A 21,111-nucleotide genomic window follows, 5' to 3' on the forward strand; every position below is an offset into this window, starting at 1 on the left:
GTGCCAAGCCGAACTCGAGCGGGGAAAGGAGAGGTCCTAAAAGCCAAACGTTCGGGCGCCAGATGAAGGCGTAAGTCACGAACAAGGCCACACCAGTTTGGAGTTATGATTAATAGGGTGTTATTTATTTAAAGGGGAAAACTTACAGATCACCGTCCCAGACAACAGCCATCTGCACAACCAGGAAGGGAGTCTAGTCTCCGGCGGAGCAGGAAGTGAAGAGAGCGAGCAGAGGAAATAGCCGCTTTTTTAAAGGGAGAGAGACCACGCCCCAATGGGCTGGTATCACAGCAGCTACTGGTTGGAGGGGAGGAAGGTCCTCCCGCAACAGATCATGCCAAAGACCACCACCCCATTGGTAGATAGCTTCAAAACTGGATCTCTGGACCTTGACAAAGAAATGGATCAAATCTAAATAATAGTAGTAGTGATGCTATTCCTCTCTGGACCTTAAGACTCAAAAGCTGTCTTAATTTTGTATCCTCTTGTTTACAGTAGATCACACTCAAATGGTCTTGCAACAATCTTAAGTCCAACTCTCTGGGTCCCCTTGATCATCCTCTATATCTGAAAATCATCAAGAGTGGACAGTGTAAAACTTCTACACTCCCATTGTCACCTGGGATAGCTAGACTGACTCAAAGTCCATCTCATAAATGACTTTTAGGTCTCAGTTTCTGGGGGAATAACATTATGTAACTATATGCATATTAGTAAGCTTCGAGGCCATTGAACACAGACCCTCTTTACAGCATTTTTTTTTTTTTTTGGTTTTTCGAGACAGGGTTTCTCTGTGGCTTTGGAGCCTGTCCTGGAACTAGCTCTGTAGACCAGGCTGGTCTCGAACTCAGAGAGATCCGCCTGCCTCTGCCTCCCAAGTGCTGGGATTAAAGGCGTGTGCCACCATCGCCCGGCTACAGCATTTTTCTCCTCCAAAAATTTTTATCAGACAATGTCCTAAGTCCCCTTATGAGGAGATAACTCTTGTCAAGAATATAATACTTATGAGGATGCCAACTATGCCCACCCTTTACAGCAATCTAATAAAAACAAAGGTCAGAAATGTTAGCCAGGGCCACATCAATAGCACAGCTCTGCCATTATGAACTGTGAAGACTGTTCCCATAACCACAGGAATTTGGTTTACAGAACTAAAGTATCTTGTTTGTCTAGACTCTTGCCTGCCCTGCACCACAGAGAAAAGTAAAGGCTAACCCCCCACCTTTTTTTTTTTTAGATAGGGTCTCTCTGTGTGACCAGGGCCTGAATCCACCCAGGAGACCAGATTGGCCTTGAATTCAAAGAGCTCCAGGCCTTTGACTATTGACTTTGACTCAGTGAGTAAACAGGCCAGCCTGACCTGGTCACCTTTAACTGACTACTCCCTGGTAACCACTGGCAGTGGGCAACTGCAGACCATAAAGTAAAAATTTCAATCCTCTTCTCTGCCTCCTTCTACCAAGCTTGTAAGGGAACAGGCTCTGGTATTAATGTAGCTCTCCTCTGTAGATTTCCCCCAAATAAAGGCCTAGCCTATTGGCAAGCTGCTCATAGCTTGTCAGTCTCTCCTTCACACTAACCTTTCAACCTAATTGGTACCTAGGGGTGGTTTTTTTTAGCAGGAATGGCGTACACATACTATTCCCTTAGAGAGATAACATTAAATTCCTATGCAAATTTTATGAAGATCAGCAGTTAAGAGAGCTGCCAGCTTTTCCAAAGGTCCTGAGTTTAATTCCCAACAATCACATGGTGGCTCACAACCATCTGTAATGAAACCTGGTGCCCTCTTGAGGAAGAGACCTGGTCAGTTGTCTTCATCTACTGAGACCATGAAACCCAATATGGACAAGTTCAATAGAACTGCCATTGAGGGCTGCCAATGCATGTGTCAACATTGCCTGGGCATAAATTTCAATTCATTTTCATTCATAAGATTTATAAAGTACAAGTTTTACTTAATTTGAATTCCAAGGGTTTTTTAATTTGTTTTTTGTTTTTATTGTATATAAAAGTTTTGCTTGCATGTATGTATGTGCACTGTGTGTGCCTGGTACAGTGGAGGCTAGAAGAGTGTGTCAGATCTAGAAATGGAGTTACCAGTGGCTGTAAACTGCAATGTAGGAATTGAAACTGAGTCCTTTGCAGGAACAAGTGTTCTTTACTACTCTGCCATCTCTCTAGCCCCAAGTACAACTCATTTAAAAGAAAGATGTAGCCTTGCCAGACAGTGGTGGCTCACATGCCTTTAATCCCAGCACTTCATTGGCAGAGGCAATTGGATCTCTGTGAGTTCAAGGCCAGCCTGGTCTACAAGAGCAAGTTCCAGGACAGGCTCCAAAGTTACAGAGAAACCCTGTCTCGAAAAACAAAAACAAACAAACAAACAAACAAAATGATATAGCCTCTTTTCCAAGAGTACATGAACTGTCTACTATCTAACTAATATATTATTAAAGAGTTGGAATAAAATAACTAGAATACATTTCAAGTTTGAAAGGAATGAAAAAACACAATAATTTTGCTGTTCAGAAGCTACAATGCAGGGATATTCCTTAGGTTAATTCTCAAAACCTTTGTAGGTCACTATTTTCAGAGACTGTTGGTTTTATTGCTTAGAAAGTGTGGTGGTTTGAAAGAAAATGGCTCCTGTGGTGGTTGAAGAAAATGGCCCCTAAAGGGAAAGGCATGAGGAGTGTTGCCATGGAGGAAGTGTGTCACTGTGTGGTGGACTTTGCAGACTCTTTTGTTCAAGCTTCTCTCAGTAACTGTTGGTCCACTTCCTGTTGCCTCCAAGTCAAGATACAGGACTATCAGCTCCAGCACAACATCTGCCTTCAGTTGCCAGGCTCCCTACTATGATGATAATGGGCTGAGCCTCTGAAACTATACAGTAACTGCAACAATTAAATGTTTTCTTTGTAAGAGTTGCCATGGTCATAGTGTTGTTTCATAACAATAAAACCTAATTAAGAGAGGAAGGTTATTTGTTATGCTTGATCATCTTTGGATCTACCAACAGGGATTATAAAATATGTGAACCCCTTCCTCTCTCTTCCCATCCTCTCCGCATACCTTTTCTCTCCTTTCCTCTCTTATTTCTCTCCTTTCAGAAGACTGAGCCCTTTCTCAGGCTGCTTACTGTTTTCAGGAGGCTGAAAAGAAACAAATGCTCCTCAGACACAGCCCCATTAACCACACTGTGCATTTACTGATAGTACAGCTCTCATGGTCTCTCCCTTTTTATTTATTTGATTACAGCCATATATTATTCCAATAACTTTATCATGAATTCCTTTGAGACATGATTTACTTTAAATTTAGCTGCAAGTTCCTGGGTATGGGAGAAGATTTACTCTCATGTTGCCCCTACCCCCACCCCTTCCTGAGACATTTCAAACAAATGAAAGGATTTACTGAGTAAGATCTTCAATTGATTCCAAAATTTAAACTAAATTTGTTGGCTTTAGCTCTAATGTTGTCTTTGATAGATGGCTCATATACAATGAGCTTTTGTACATTCAAATACATTTTCAATTATGTATCTATCCAATTGAAACTGACAGCTGCAAACTAACCCTACATATCTTGAAATTCTTAAGATATCCACTGGAAAAAGTCTTTTATATCCTAGTTCAACCCAGCAAATTATTTTCTGGGCTCATTTATGTTCTGTAATGCCTAATCAAATGAAATACACAGAAACCAAATAAATAACACTGATAATCATTGATTTCCAAAATTCGTTCCCTGAAACCCATACCCTATGACCTGAATTCTAGTTAAGGCAGGTGTCAATATCATGGAAGATTTATCTTAGAAACCACCTGCTTGTGGCTAAGCCACAAAATCCATACCATATAGCTTTGTACATGTGTTAATTACAATAGAATGAACCATTCTGAAATCATGTTCAACTTTACTGAAACTACAGTAATGAACAACTCCCAAATCACTGAGGATTATAAGGCAAGTATGATCCCTGATCAGATTCTATTGGCTACCAATCAAGTGGCTATACTTAGGTTGGATGCTAAAGACAGTATGACATGAACCTCCAAGAGATCCATCTCTGTCCTTCTGTGTCTGAAGTATAAAAACTAGTCACAACTGTTATTCACCACTTGTGTTCCTAAAGCTATTTTCTGGTTAAATGTAACTTCCATATCTTTCTGAATTTTTTTCATTTACTTTGAAAATCCTAAAGGATCTTCAAAGTGAGAATATACACATGAGCATTTTGAAACCCAACTTTAGTATGTATAAAAAAATATTGCCAATATATAGCAGCAGTCTAGGCTGAACAGGCTATAACACTGATGCTGAAGGTTACAGCTGTTCTGGGCTCTTCACATCCTTTCAAAGGACGTTTCAGGAACATGATCAGCTCAAGCAGACAATGTTTCAAGAGTACTCAAATTTTAATTTGTATATAAATTTCAGATGCTTTCAAACAAAATTTATGAAACTAAACCAAAGATATCAAATAAAAGACCTTAGCAATTTGTGGCAGTGACATTTAAATTTTATGATGAACTGAGACTGTTTTATTGTAATGTATTAATATAATTGCTTTAAGGAATAGGCAAGCAAGGTATCTTTACCCTTTGTTTGGTTCTTTATGAGATTGCTAATTTCTAATAAATTTCCTAAAACTTATAATAGAAGTCACATATCCTGTATTTGCATTAGATGGTTAGAAAGATTCTGAGCATTTTCAATGAAATGGACATAAATAATTTGCAAGGATTATTCCTGTCTTTATGCAAAAGGAAAGAGTAGATAAAGGACATACCTATGAGATAACTAAAATATTTTGTGTGTGTGTGTGCATGTGTGTGTGTGTGTGTGTGTGTGTGTGAGAGAGAGAGAGAGAGAGAGAGAGAGAGAGAGAGAGAGAGAGCGCACATGGAGGTCAGAGGAAAAGTGTGTGAAGATAGTTCTCTCCTTTGACCAATGCCTCTGACCTCTATGGGCACCTGTATGCACATGTACATAGCCCCCTACCCTTATCCCACACATAAACACATACAATAAAAATCTTTTCTTAAAGCAAAAACAAACAAAAACCACAATACATATTTTTTGGGGGGACTCAACTATAACTAACTACAAGGGACATAAGAGGTATATAACAGGCAAACTTTACATTGTTGGTCAACATAGCACCAACAATATTTGCCTTGGGGGAAAACCCATGGTTGGTATAGCACGACCGAAAAAGACCTAGAGACAGATATTGGGGATAAACCTGAAAATCAGAAAAGCAAAAGAGGTCAAGTCACTAAAGAGCTCTTACCTCTTTGAAATATTCAGACTGAAAGAGAACGAGTTCCTGTCTCATCCCACCCTATATTCCTCTCTAGTACTGGCACTGAAGACATGCACCACCACAACTAAGCATCTATGGCTAACTAGCATGGCTGCTGTGATTAAAGGCATGTGCAACCACAGCCTGGCCTATATGAATGCTTTGCACTGACCTTAGGGAATTTTTATTTACTAAAATGCAAACAATATACCACTATATTTTCCCTCTCTCCGGCACCATGCCAAATCTGGTTCAGTTGTTTCCTTCCTTTGAAGAAAAAACTTCTTCTCAGAGCAATTAAAGAACCAAATACCTATAGTGAGAAATCATACTGCTCTAGATAACAGAACAACTATAAAAGAGAGAACAAAAAATTCAGGAGAAATCATGAAGCGAATATATTGGCAAACTTCTATAAATGAACAAAGATCAAAATTAAAAATACAAATAAATGATTTTGTCATTGAAAGTCTGGTAGACACAGGTGTAAATTTAACAATGATTTCATCAGAATCTTGGCATCCAAATTGGCATTTTCAGGATGTAAATCTCAGGTAAGGAAGAGCATGAGAAGTGTCGAATATATAGGGTCAGAAGGACAAAGAGGGATATTAAAACCACATGTGGCTAACATAGCAATAAATTTGGGACATGATTTGATATAGCAACGAAATACTCAGATTAGCATTTCCCCATTCTTAGAAATGAACCATAAATTAATGTATGTTTCTGGGAAAAATATTAGAAGGATTTAAAAAGAACAGTGAGCGACCATTCAGTTGTAGAATAACAGGGCACAGCAGTTTCTGGTATCTCAAAGGCAGACAGACAAACCTGTATGGATTAAGTAAAGGTCTTTAACAATAAAGAAATTGCAGGCTTTAGAACAGCTGGGACAGGAGTGTCTAGATGCTCGGCAATTTAAGAATCAAACAGTTCTTGGAAATTTCCTGTATTGCCATTAAAAGAAATCTGGAAAGTGGTGAATGGTAACACATCTAAGAGCTGTTAATAAAGTGATTCAGCCAGTGGGTTCTCTACAGTCTGACACTCCTTTGCCTTCTCTATTGCCTAAAGGATGGCCATTTATTTATTTAAAAGATTATTTCTTCAATATACCTTTACAAGAAAAAGAGAGAGAAAATTTTGCCTAAACAGTGACTACTTATAATTCTCAGTCTGCTAAAAGATATATATGAAAGGTTCCTATTACCACAGAAAATGTTAAATAGCCCTACCCTGTGTCACTATTTGTAAGTAAGCCACTGAAAATTATATATAAGCAATTTCCTGGATCTATTCTTTACCATTACATTAACAACATTTTGCTATCTAATTCAAATGCAGACACTTTATAAAAAATTATCTAATTCAAATGCAGATACTTTATAAAGAATGTCTGAAGAAGTAAAGAAAATTTTGTCTTGTCAGAGACTACAAATTGTTCCTAAAACATACAAATAGGGTGTTCCATTAATTATTTAGGCAATAAAATAGGTTTACAGATATTTAAACCCAAAAAGGTACAAATTAGGAGAGCTCAATTGCAGACTTCCAAAAATTGCTAGGAGATATTTCTTATCTTCAGCACACTACAGAGATAGGTCCTGATAACCTGATTAATTTAAATGAAACCTTAGACTGTAACGAGGACTTAAATAGTCACAGGGAATTATGAGCTGAAGCTGAGCTTTTACTGAAGAGAAATTAGAGAAAGGAATTGTCACGTGACTCTAAATTGTAACTGCACTCTGGTCATATGCAAACATTCCCCTACAGGAATTTCAATGCAAAGGGAAGAGATTATCTTCGAATGCATCTTTTACCACGTAAAATGAGTAAAATATTAAAACCTTAGGTGGAAAAGGTCTCTGAGTTAATTCTAAAAGGAAAATTGAGACTTCATCACTTAGTAAAAATAGACATAGCAGAAATTATAATACCTTTAAATAAAGATAAAATTGACATATTATAGGAAGAAACTGAACCCTGGCAAAGAGCTTGTAGTAATATGTGGGGATGGATTAGCAACAACTATCCCAAAAGCAAGAGAATTCAATTTATATAGAGAGCAAACTGTATCCTTCCTCACATTGTACAGGACACACCAATAACTGGAGCCCATACATTGTACACTGATGCAAATAAATCAGAAGGCAGGTTACAAATCAGAAATTTTAAGTAAAATGGATTAAAGCCCTTATGATTATGCCCAAAAGTCAGAATTACATGTTATTCTCATGGTACGAAAAGATTTTAAAGAACCTCTCAATACCAATTTGCAATATGCAGAATGAGTTGTTTTGCAAACTGAGATTGCTGAACGATTTATTCAGTTAAAAGATATCATCAAGATTAGGCATCATCCCATATACAAAACACACATCCAATCACATACAGGTGTCCCAAGTCCTCTAGCATAAGATTATGCAGAAATTGATCAACTATTGATTGTAAATGTGCTGAAGGCCTCAGAATTTCATTTAAAAAACATCATATAAATCGCAAAGGTTTAAGAAAATGCTTTGCCATTACATGACAAGTCAAAGAAATTATAAAGAAATATCCAACTTATTCTTTATACAATCAAACACTACTATTTTAGGAAATAACCCAAAGGGGACTCAAAAGAATGAAATCTGGCAGATGGGTGTGTTTCATTTTGTAGATTTTGAAAAACTAAAATATGTATACCATACCATTGATACCTATTCTGGTTTTCAATGAGCAATTTCCTTGAGTTCCATAAAGACCAATTCAGTAATCATACATTTGCAAGAAGTTATGGCCATCATATGTATACATGTACAAATAAAGACAGACGTAATACAGGACAAAAGAAAAACAAAAATTTAAAAACTATTTTATTGCTACCAATCTCATAATCTTTTGGCTCTATATTGAATCTTTAACAGCTTTTCTTTAGGCATAAGATTTATAATATATATATGTATATGTATATGAATATATTTCAAACTTTTTGTCATGATATTAACTGTCATGTAGAGTACTAGCTAATTCTAGAGAAAGGTTTCGTCTACCTTCCTGTACATGATTTTGGGTTTGATTCTTTATCAGTTTTCTGCAAGCAAGACACAAAGAAAAAGTGACTGCCAACCCTTGCCCAGACAAGGTGAGACAGAACTTTAAAAACTCTCCTTCATAGAAAAGTCCGTCAGAGTTCTTTATATATTTTGGAGATCAGACCTTTGTCAGTTGCGGGGTTGGTGAAGATTTTCTCCCAGTCAGTGGGTTGCCTTTCTGTCTTAGCAACAGTGTCCTTTGCTTTACAGAAGCTTCTCAGTCTCAGGAGGTCCCATTTATTCAATGAGGCCCTTACTGTCTGTGCTGCTGGGGTTATACGTAGGAAGTGGTCTCCTGTGCCCACGTGTTGTAGAGTACTTCCCACTTTCTCTTCTATCAGGTTCAGTGTGTTCGGACTGATATTGAGGTCTTTAATCCACTTGGACTTGACACTATCCTGAGTGAGGTAAGCCAGACCCAAAAAGAGGAACATGGGATGTACTCACTGATATTTGGTTTCCATAAATAAAGGACATTGAGCCTATAATTCGTGATCACAGAGAAGCTAAATAAGGAGAACCCAAAGAAAAACATATAGGCATCCTCCTGAATATTAACCTTCATCAGGAGATGAAAGGAGACAGAGACAGAGACCCACATTGGAGCACCCGACTGAAATCTCAAGGTCCAAATCAGGAGCAGAAGGAGAGAGAGCACGAGCAAGGAACTCAGGACCGCGAGAGGGGCACCCACACACTGAGAGAATGGGGATTTTCTATCAGGAACTCACCAAGGCCAGCTGGCCTGGGTCTGAAAAAGCCTGGATTAAAACCAGTCTCGCTGAACATAGCGGACAATGAGGACTACTGATGATGGAGGAAGGTAATTGGTTTATTATAATTAACCAATTACCTTCCTCCATCATTGCGTCTCTGCTCCCGAGCTGTTGGCTCTCTCTGGGAGCAGAGCAGAGTCTGACCTCACTTCCTCTTCCGCCCAGAATTCTATTCTGTTTACTCCTCCCATCTATGTTCTAAGCTATGAGGCCAAGCAGTTGGTTTATTATAATTAACCAATTACCTTCCTCCATCATACTGAGACCCCCAAGAACAACGGCAATGGGTTTTTGATCCTACTGCACCTATTGGTTTTGTGGGAGCCTAGGCAGTTTGGATTGCTCTTTGGGCTGACAAGGGAGGGGGACTTGATTGGGGGAGGGGGAGGGAAAGGGGAGGCGGCGGTGGGGAATCTCACATTTCTTGGAAGTCACTTGCTCATGCTTCCTGCTTATATAGTTAGTATTATTTCCTTCATGGGTCTCTGAAGGAGTTGAAGACTAGGTAGTTATAGTTTTCCTTATTTACCAGATGCAGAAAATAAGTTATGATAGAAAGTAAAGTAGGTACAAGACTTTCGACTTACCAAGATAGGATAGATATGGAGTATTTTGTCTGAATTTGACAAATGCAAATGTTCTAGACATTATTGACATATTTATTGCCTGTATATATTCTGTATAGTTATTGTATTTATTGTATATAGTTTTTCTTATATTAGTTATAACTTTTTTTTTATTTAAGATAAAAAAAAAAAAAGAAAAGTCCGTCAGATATTCTAGGCCTGTAGGCTGAAGATGGATGCCCCAATGTTGCAGAGAAATTTTGGATGACTGTCCAGGCAACCAACTGTTATGTCTTATTACCATTGGATAATAAAGAAGCTGCTTTGGGCCTATTGCAGCACAGACTAGAACTAGGTAGGAATTCCAAGTAGAGATAGAGAAGAAAAGAAGGTGAAGTCAGAAAGATGCCATATAGCTGCTGAAGGAGACAGACACTGGAACTTTACCCAGTAAGCCACAGCCTTGTGGAGATACACAGAATAATAGAAATAGATTAATTTATGATGTAAAAGTTAGTTCATAAGAAGCCTAAGCTATTGGTCAAGCAGTGCTGTAATTAATATAGTTTCTGTGTAATGAACAAGCCGAGAATGAACAAGCAGTCTCCGTTTACATACTTTGGTTTTTTTTCTCATCATTTTTCAACAATTAAAGATAACAAATCATTTACAAGAATCCTATAAAGGCAATCAGATTATCCTACATTTTATGGAAATATCAAATACACATCCTCACATAAACTCTTCTTATAATATGGCCTTACAGGCTGGGCGGTGGTGGCACACACCTTTAATCCCAGCACCCTGGAGGCAGAGGCAGGCAGATCTCTGTGAGTTCAAGGCCAGTGTGGTCTACAAGAGCAAGTTCCAGGGCAGGCTCTAAAGCTACAGAGAAACCCTGTCTCAAAAAGCCAAAAAGAAAAAAAAAAATGACATGATACTTTCAGAGTTGTACAACAGGGCAAAAAAAATCCCCCTCTCACCTAGCTTGCTTCATACGTTTTACCTAAAAGAGCTTGGACCGCATACACAGACAAGAGCTGAAGTGCAAAGAGGCCTCACCTGCTAATTCAAGAAAGAAGATCACACACCCTGAGCTGATTTCGAATGGTGTATCTTACATGTTTGGATAATTTAAAATACTTAGTAAACCACATTAAAACTAACCATAAACCATGAGAGAACAGCCGAACAGTAAGTGGCAAGAGCCAAATTTGTTCCCATAACTTTAAGCCCCTCTCACTGCAGCATGTGTAAGTTCGCTGCCACCCGAGAGCCAACCTAATCACTCCCATTTACTGCTTATTAAAGAGCCGGGCGGTGGTGGCGCACGCCCTTAATCCCAGCACTTGGGAGGCAGAGGCAGGTGGATCTTTGTGAGTTCGAGACCAGCCTGGACAGGCTCCAAAACCACAGAGAAACCCTGTCTCAAAAAAAAAAAAAAAAAAAAAAAAAAAAAAAAAAAAAAAAAAAGAGGAAAAACATAGGCTTAGAATGGCCTTCAGCAATATTCCCAGAAACAAGATTTTCTTCCATTAGATAGAACTTGTAATACCTTTCGGTGTTCTTCCAATCCTCTCTCATTGAAATAGAACTGCAAGGCAAAATAAACTGGAAAAAAAATGGTGGAACTAGAGTAGAAAGCATCAAATGATGGTAGCTAACTATATTCCCAGTGAGACACATCCAATCTTGTGACATTTGTTGGGTACCTGCTCTATACTGGATACATTAAAAAGTCTAAGATACAGATATAGATATAGAAATTCTCAAAGAATTTCTATAACTCTGGTAATTACTAGGGGAAGAAAGATAATATATTGTTTCCAGCAGTAAAAAAAAAAAAAAAAAAAAAAAACCACCTGCTGAAGTATATTAAATTTAAAAGGAAGGGGTTGGGAAAGACTTTATAGGGAAAATGGGCCTTGAATTAAATTTTTAAAAAAGCAAGAGTTGGTAAAGGAGACAAGAAGTGACCTTAAGGAGAGAAGCAGCCCCACACCACACAAGCAAAGTATTCTTGCAAGCAGTTCACAGATGCACTCTGAAGTCACTTTCTGAAGGGACTGTAAGACCCGTCTAGGACATCTGGGTGTTACACTGGAAGAGTGACAATGGTTCCAACTCTTCCAAGGTCTCACCCATATCACCACACACACCAGCTGTCCTCAACTGTCACTTACTGTACTACAGACCAGGTTTCTAAGACCCCCTCCAGAAATCTGCTAGGGAACCTTAATTCCACATCACCATACAAGTTCCAAACATCTTAAATTTCTAGTGAAAAGCAATTTGTCTGCCATATAAAAAGGGAATGGCCTCTGCATCCACAGGAACTAGAAAAACTCTATTTGAATTCCATTTCCACATACATTGTTTACGTTATCTTAGGCAATGATATATCTGTCTTTACAAAGTCTGTTGTGTCAATGACGACTTACTTTGTAATGGGATAAATGTCAGAGGCTGCAACCTGGCAGAGCTGAAAATGTAGATATTTTCCCTTCTCACTCAAATAATGTATGAGGAAAAGAAAACCTGAAATGAGAGGGACTATAAAAATCTGTAACTTTTTAAAAATGTAAATGTGTAAATATCTGAATTCCTAGAATAAAGAAATATAAGCCACATATGATGGTACATTCCAACAGAAGGAGGTAGATATCTGCAAATTGAAGCCAGCCAGGATGACATAGTGAACTATGACATATATAACTTTTAAAGAACAATAAGAAAATGTGCCACCAATAGTTTACCTTTTTATACTTCATGTAGAGATTTTCTATAATTACAGTTTGAGGGACCTCATACATATGTAATCTGTTTATGAAAGCTTGTTCTGCTTTTTTTGACATCATATTAGAAGTATTTCCAAGGATATAATGCAAAGCCATAAAAGAAGATTCACAAGTATATACTATTTAGATTAATAGTGTTATAATTCATGAACCTGTGGTGTGGGACAATGATCTGTATTCTGTCAATTAAATTTTAATAAAATGCTGATTGGCCAGTAGACAGGCAGGAAGTAGAGGCAGGACAACCAGGTAGAAAGTAGAGGCAGGAAAACAAGAACAGGAGAATTCTGGGAAGAAGAAAGCTTGGTCTGCAGTCCTGACCTGGCCACAGAGCAAGCAAGATGTAACTGCCTCACCAAAAAAGGTATAAAGCCACGTGGCTAACATAGACAAGAATAATGGGCTAATATAAGTTATAAGAGTTAATAAGAAGCCTGAGCTAATGGGCCAATCAGTTTAGAGTTAATGTAGACCTCTGTGTGATTTCTTTGGGACTTAATGACTACAGGAACCGGGTGGACAGAAAACTCAGTCAACAGACCTGTGTGCCTATTACTACACAGTTAAGGCTTTTAATTACATTACTTTTATCAGTAATGTTGACCCCAGTGTCCTGTTCTCAAATACCACCCAGAGCCTTGGCACATCAGCACCTTGAGGAGCATCCCAGTGTCAGTCAGCAGAGATATTAAAGTGGCTGAGGTTATCTCACCTGCTTGTCTGACACAAAGTTACAGCTACAGGGATCTACTCCTTCAAACTCCATGCTCTGCTAATTTTCTGCCACATCTCATGACCAAAGCCAGGATTAATCAGATTCTTTTAAATGAACTATAAGAAAAAGGTATGATTTAAAAGTTGGTATCATTAAAGAGGCCAAAGACTACTGGCTGTACATTACCAGAAACAGCAGAAACTACTGCTAGTAACAGGAATTTTCTTGGGAAAAAACTGCCAAGTAATTGCCCAACACACATAAGCCTCTGTAAAGAAACACAAACCCTCTAAGGAACATAAGTGATTAAACTTGGAAGCCTAGGAGCACACGGACAGGGAGCTAATCTGCTGCTCAATGGACTCTAGGTAGTTAAAGTGCAGAAACAGGAAACATAAACCAAATTCTTGATACGCAGAGATATCATTAGCAAATCTGTTATTTATCCCCATTAAAGAAAAGAAAATTTGTTGGACATTCAGTCTACATGTAATTAATATGAAGAAAAATATTATTATATCCTAAAGGCTGTACCTGTTTGTCTCATGAGGATCCTGGAACTTTCCATATTTTGTTCACAGAGAGCCACAGGGAGTGGGTCCACTTAGACAATCATTATTGCCAGATGAGAAACTTTCACATAATTTGTTAGATAAGGAGTCACAGCAGTGAAGGCGTAAGTCACGAACAAGGCCACACCAGTTTGGAATTATGATTAATAGGGTGGTATTTATTTAAAAAGGAAAAAACTTACAGATCACCATCCCAGACAACAGCCATCTGCACAACCAGGAAGGGAGTCTAGCCTCCGGCGGAGCAGGAAGTGAAGAGAGCTAGCAGAGGAAATAGCCGCTTTTTTAAAGGAAGAGACACCACGCCCCAATGGGCTGGTATCACAGCAGCTATTGGTTGGAGAGGCGGAAGGACCTCCCGCAACACAGCAGTTAGAAATAAGTAACTCACTAACAAGTAACACACACATATGCACACGTGCACACACGCGCGCACATACATACACACATACAGAAAATCTCCACTGACTGAGTTCCTATGTTATAGTGACATTACTATAATTTATTTTCCCTGTTGGGAAATGTTTGGGCCATAATGACCAAAACTTTATGTACTAATATTAAGTAGAAATCCAGGGAATTCCACAGAGAAAAGTCATTTAAATTATGGCTCTGTTCAACATAGTTTAGTGTGACTCAGATATAGTTGTGAGTTGGTAAAGAGGTGTGAAAAGGTCTTTTCATGCAAGACTTGGTATCTAGTGACAAAATAATGCACTCTGAGTTAAACAATAGCCTAAAAGTTCAATAAACTAATTGAAGCATGGTGAGAAGCTCTGGGAGCTGATGCTGGTTCAAGGCTCACTGCATCACACAGCGCATGGCCAGGAGCACAGGAGAGAAGTGCTTTTCAGATGCAGGAAAACAAGCGTAAAAAGCAATGATACAGCATAGCCAGCCCTAACCTTCTACACAGACCTTTGACTCTGTGCTTCCTCCTTATGGTACTGTAAGATCTACTCACATGATTGTCACTCAAAGACAGAGAAACCACAAAAGACAAAATACTATTCTTCATTTCTCCAAAAAAATGAAATAAAATCCAGTTGAAAAATAGTTCTTTGATAAAATATTGCTTTAAATATACATTAAATTAGTTCTTAAAGACTGAGAAATTCTAGAGATGAATATAATGTTAAATATCACCTCCCCACTCACTCCACTAGGATTAAAAAGAGATGAAATGCTTCACACAGGGAAAATAAAATAAAATTAAAACCAGGAAGAAAAACAAAGGAAAACACGAAAGTTACACATGGAAAAGTATAATTAAATCTGGAAGTATAAATTCTATACATTTACTACACAGAACGTGATTAATACGCAAAGATGCACACTAAAATTCAGCTCAAACTATATAGAATATTTATAATATTTTCTAGTTTCTGAGTATGATCGTTGAAAAGCTCTCGATCAGCTGTAAATTTTATTGTATGACTGGCTCTATTGAAGGCACACATTGCAATTGCTATTTATGATGAGCATGTATTCCATTTCACTTTATTTTAAGCAGCAAGCAAGCTAGCTATCAGTCTTTTATCTGATGACTTCAAGCATTAGGGTCAAATTTAGAACACTGACATATTTTCAGACTAAAGAAAATGCACCAATATCTTGTTTCCCAAATATTTTCCTAGGAAAAACTCAAATATTTATTCAGTGTAGAATTCACTGTCATATAGAAGCGAGAACTTACTTACATCTTCAACCAACTGGCCGAGAGTAGTAGCAATTTTATTGAAGGCCCCCCCTTTTTTTTTTATTGAGATAGCACTTCTTTCACAGATCCTGAAATACTTACAAATTTTTGCATTCTACTCCTTTAATGTCAGTCTATTCTAGTTTGAAAGAATATTCCTTATTTTGTTCTACAGCATTTCATATCTAATAGGTAAAGACCACAATTATATTTTTAATAGTGTCTAATTTCGCTTTACTGTCAATTTTAGAATTATTTAACTGACATATTTCCTTATGAAATTCTCTTGGTGCTCATGATAATTTGATGAGACTTGGAAAACTCTGCACCACAAAGTATCCCCAAGTACACTTGTATGTAAGTCTATGATTTCTACTCATTACTTATTAAGGATACACAAAGAAAATTCTACTCTTTTCAATTTATTTAGGTATGTTATAGCAGTAAAAATATACTGAGGCACACATCTGGCTACTACAATTATAATTTTTTCTTAGAAAATCTTATCTATTTAAGGAAACTTGTAAAACATTGGTGATAAGAATTTTTAACCTTCTGATGACACTAACGTAAATTCATGTGTTTAGTATAACCTTGTTAAATTTCTAATACCTGTTGAAGTTCCAATTATTAAAGCATTGGTCTACTTATATTTTAGTGACTTTTGTCTTTATAAACATTGGATATTATACAATGTCCTTGTAACTTTGTAAGTTATAACTATATACCAAGATACTTTCTCTAATTTACATATTAACTGGGAAAGTCAAATATTAAAAGACTTTTAGTATCTAGAATCATTCTTGTATTTCTATAATAAATCCTAGATAATAGTCTTTAAATTACTGTCTCACAACATCTAGAATAGACATTCAAATTTAATATATTTTTACCCATAATTGTAAGCTTATTTTGTATTTTTTAAAGATTTGCTTATTTTTATTATATGTATGGCCTATATGTATATAACTGCACTGTGCATGTGCCTGGTACCCAGGGGCAAGAAGCTAGCACAGATGGTTGTAAACCACCATGTATGTACTGGCAACCAAACCCACGTCCTCTGCAAGAGCAGCAAGTACTCTTGATAACTGTGCTGTTTTCTCCAGCTCCAGTGAATTTTTAAAATATTTTGTGCTAGATTTGTCCTTTTTTGTTATTAGGTGAAGTGAGATAAAATAGTACAATTTTCTGTAAGCCAATTTTCCTAAGCACAACTAGAAGTTAAAAAAAAATTAGACAATTCTTTTCTTTAAAGACATCACAATTCATACTCCACGGTATTGGGGCACACTTTTAATTCCAGTAATTGGGATACTTGGCAGTAGTGGGGCACTCCCTTAATCCCAGATAGCGGAAGGCAGAGGCAAGCAGATCTCCATGAGTTCAAGGCCAGCCTGGTCTACAGAGCTTGTTCCAGGATAGCCAGGGCTAGTGCTATGAGCATGGAGTACTAAAAAGAATAAAATTACAGAAAAGGCACACCATTTTTAATGTGATCTGAGGATCATCAGCTGTCCTTAGCAGCACTGGCCAAACTCCAGCACAGGCAATAAACAAAAAACCAGAATTAGGTCCCAGGGTCCCAGGAAGAGAATAGTTATTACAGATTTAAAATAATTTTTCTTACTTTCAACGGACTAGAGTGCTAAAATTAGAGATGTGAGAACCAAATTTTCCATTACGACATTTGTTGAATTCTAAACCTTAATGACTCAGGAAAATAAAGGTTTATGCCAAAACCTCTGAAAGGTAGAGTGAGATTATCCAAAGTGTCACAGTAACTCAGACATAGAAACTCAGCTCAAGACAAATATATAAGAATATCAGGTAGGCTGTTTTTAAATATATTCCTGTTGCAGTAACAAAACATGGCAGACAAGGCAGTTTATAAACAACAAAAATATTGACAGCTCATAAACAACAAAACTTTATTTCTCCCATACTGGAACCTGGGAAGTTTAAGGTTCAGATGATAACAGATTTCATGTCTGGTAAGGGTAAGCCTGCTATTACAGGGGTAAATAGGTCCAACATATAAATTTGAGGTGTACACAAACAAAGAATACAGGAAAAGCTAAAAGGCAAGTGAGTGGTACACAGACACCAACACCTTACACATTGGTTTTTTGGTTTTCGTTTGTTTGTTTTTTTAAAAAAAATATTTTTAATTGTGCATCAAACAACTTCTAACACTCTTTCTAAATATCTACCTGAAGAAGGCAATGTCTAAGAGCAAACAAAAAATACTAGGAAGAATCATGAACCTACCACTAAAAAATCAAACCCATCAATATGTACATAAATAATAAGTTAATAAACACAACTTTAAATGATTGTGACTAATATAACCAGAAAACAACTACAAACCAGATAAAAAGAGGTTCAACAAAGAGTTTCAAATCATAAAAAAAAAATCAAAGGATGTCCTCAAATTAAAAGAAACAGACTTTAGATGTTAACTAGCAAGTTTCTTTGATATTCTTTACAAGGTATTTGCCATGTCCTAATGACTAAGTACTAATGACTTTGTACTTAGTTGAAAGACCTGACATCATAGACAAAACGCAAAAGTCTTTAAAAACAAAGTATAAGGGAGGCCTGAAAACTACTTTACGAATTTATGTATCTACTAGGAGTTCATAGACATTAAAGAGGCCCCTGGCAGCTTAAATGAGAAGATCTTTCTCAAAGCTAGTTTAAAGGAACTAGAAGGGATGGTCACTTACAGGAAGGTGTGTGAACACAGCAAATGTGCTCCGGAGGAAGGCAATGAGGTCAACTAGGTAATCACTAGCTTTGTTTTCTAACTCTCCAGCCATCCAGTCGTAGTCAGCCAGCTGCAGAAACTGGTCAATCTTCTGATTTAAATTTGTATATATCTCTTCTTCAGCCGCATGTCTAGCATCCTGGGAAATAATATTTAAATGTAAACACATTCAGATGCCCAGGATAAAAAAGGCAAACATGTATGTGATGTAACCACCACATGTCTATACCCACCTAGTAACAGAGCTTGGAGTGCCGAATCATATCAGCTTCCAGGAACAACCCAAAGGAACCTTTTCTAATCAGATTTTACATGAACCCTCTGTCTCCCTCCCTCTTTCTGAGGGAAGGGTTAAGTGATCTATAAGAAAAGCTACCTTTTTCTTCACTAAATAAGGAAAATGTATTTACAAACATCCCCTGAAATCTATTTCCTTTTATTTTCTCATTTATGTCAAAAGGTAAATTTACTCTCAGAAACAGGTTCCATTTTGACTCTTTGTGTGACTCAAAAAAAAATGTTCCTTTATTTGCAAATTTCCTACATCCCCTGGTTCCTTCAGCTGCTTGTAAATATACCTATGCTATAAATATACCTTTACATTACTTTCACTGGTTACTGTCGGAACTCTGAGCTTTCTTTATCATAAGGCTCTTTCACGGACTGATACACATATTCCATAAGATCCTGTTCTATACAGCAGAGTCCTAAAAAGGATGCTGAAACAGCATCAAAGAGCTCCTAGAACACATAACTTTGTGTTACCCTGTATTCATGACATACAATAGCTTGTTAAATTCTCTAGTAAGTATTTTGAACTTATTTTTCTAGGAAAGGTATTATCAGGATAGATGAATATGCAATATAAACAGAACAATAAGGATTATAATATGAAAAATGCATGAACAACTTGTTACCACATCTGATATTCATCTTCCAGTCTGAGCTTGCTTGATTTCTATTAAAGCTCTACCTAACACTTACCTCCCATGACCTTCACTGTATGGCTCATCCATGGATTGTATTCACTCTAGTCTCAAATCTTCTCAATTTCTCTGAGTGATTTAATTATTTTCTATGATTTCCAGGTCTATCTTCAACACAGATCTACTACAAATGCATTCTACCTCATGGTCCATGTATCTGATTGCTTCATGGTCACCTTGGACCTCCAGAAATAATGCAGCATAAGACTGAGGTCCAGACTCGGGATTTTCCATACTCTTGTTCTTTTTAGACCAAGGCAAAAATCTAGAAGGAAAAACTGGAATCTTTCTTTCACAGTAAGAAACAGAGTTCTGCAACCTCTAATTGCTAAATCTGTCTTTAACTTATTCTTCTCTATATCTTCTCTTTCTTAAATTTTGCATGATTTTGGCATTATACAGCTAAAGACAGTATTTATTTACATGACAAATGCTTTAAAATTTATTAACTGACAAAATCATAGATATCTGTCATGTTCAACAAGGTACTTTGAATGTATAGATATTGTAAATGACATAATGTATACAGTAACATAATGAGATAATTAGCATATACAAATCAAGCTCCGAATGGCATGCATTACCTCAAATATTTGTTATTTTTGTAGAGAAAAAAATTTTAAAAGAGTCTATCAGAAATTTTCAAGATACAATGCACTTATTAACTTTAATTATCTGCTGAAGAATGAGCTCTTGAACTGCTTCAAAAATGTTGGGTTCTTTGACCAAAATGGCCTAACAACTATCAAAGTCTTCTGTGACCATGCTTTGCTCTACTTATGTGAGTTCAATTTTTTAGATTCAATATGGAAGTAAGATCATCAATATTTGTCTTACTATAGTTATTTCACTTAACATAATGTCTCCTAGGATTATCCAAGATGCTAAAAATTACCAAAAAGTCTTTATTTCATAACCCAATATACAGGATTCACTTGTGTTTCTATACCACATTTCCCTTTCCGTGTATCCACTGACTGATGGTAGGCCGACTCCCTATCTTGATTATCATGACCAGCATGCAAGAACATGTAACAGGATTACTCTATAATAAAAAATTGTTACTTTTAATTTTTTAAGATGTTCCACACTGCTTTTCTAAGTAGTTAAACTTTACCTCTGTACTGGGCAAAAAAAAAAAAATTGCCAAATCCAGGGTCATCTACATTTCTTCTTAAGTTATCTGCAAAGGGTTGTAGTATTGTACATTTTATTTAGAGTTTATGTTTTCAGTTAATGTTAGATAGATGTAAGGTGTGCATGTGGAATTTTTGTAGGTTTTGCTGTTTTCACAGATGCCCAGCACCTTTGGTTGAAAAGTAAAATTCCACTCCATTATCTATTACACTGCCTTTACTCTTTCTAGAAGATGAGTTGAATACCAATGCATAGGCCTAGTTTCTAGGGACAGTAGTTCACTTTATTCATCTATTGGACCATTTTCTTGCCAATGTTATACCATCTCGTTTCTGTATCTTCATTTATAGTAAGACATGAACTCAAGTACTCAATCCTCTAACTGTAGTTTTTTAAATTGTTGGCCAGTCTGTGTGTTTTACCTTTCCAAATTTACTTTAAAGAGCCACGAAATGAGCTCCCAATGTCCCAATGAGGAGCAGAAGGAGGGAGAATATGAGCAAAGAAGTCAGGACCACAAGGGGTGCACCCACCCACTGAGACAGTGGGGCTGATCTATTGGGAGCTCACCAAGGCCAGCTAGACTGGAACTGAAAAAGCATGGGATAAAACCGGACTCTCTGAATATGGCGAACAATGAGGGCTGATGAGAAGCCAAGGACAATGGCACTGGGTTTTGATCCTACTTCATGTTCTGG

The 21,111-nt window shown here is 37.1% G+C and overlaps 1 protein-coding gene across 5 annotated transcripts in view; it reads right to left on the reverse strand.

Annotated features, from left to right (window-relative positions):
• Exoc6b (exocyst complex component 6B) overlaps positions 1–21,111 on the reverse strand; it is a 550,902-nt gene that overhangs the window by 176,739 nt on the left and 353,052 nt on the right. For all 5 annotated transcript variants that reach the window (XM_050164869.1, XM_050164868.1, XM_050164867.1 and 2 more), the window contains exon 18: positions 18,250–18,429. In XM_050164869.1, coding sequence (XP_050020826.1) covers positions 18,250–18,429 — 180 coding nt within the window. The remainder of the gene's footprint in view (positions 1–18,249; positions 18,430–21,111) is intronic.

The sequence above is a fragment of the Alexandromys fortis genome, unplaced genomic scaffold (genome assembly GCF_014885135.2).
Source record: "Alexandromys fortis isolate MF-2015 unplaced genomic scaffold, M_Fortis_MF-2015_v1.1 scaffold_138, whole genome shotgun sequence".
In the NCBI taxonomy this organism is placed as follows: Eukaryota; Metazoa; Chordata; class Mammalia; order Rodentia; family Cricetidae; genus Alexandromys; species Alexandromys fortis.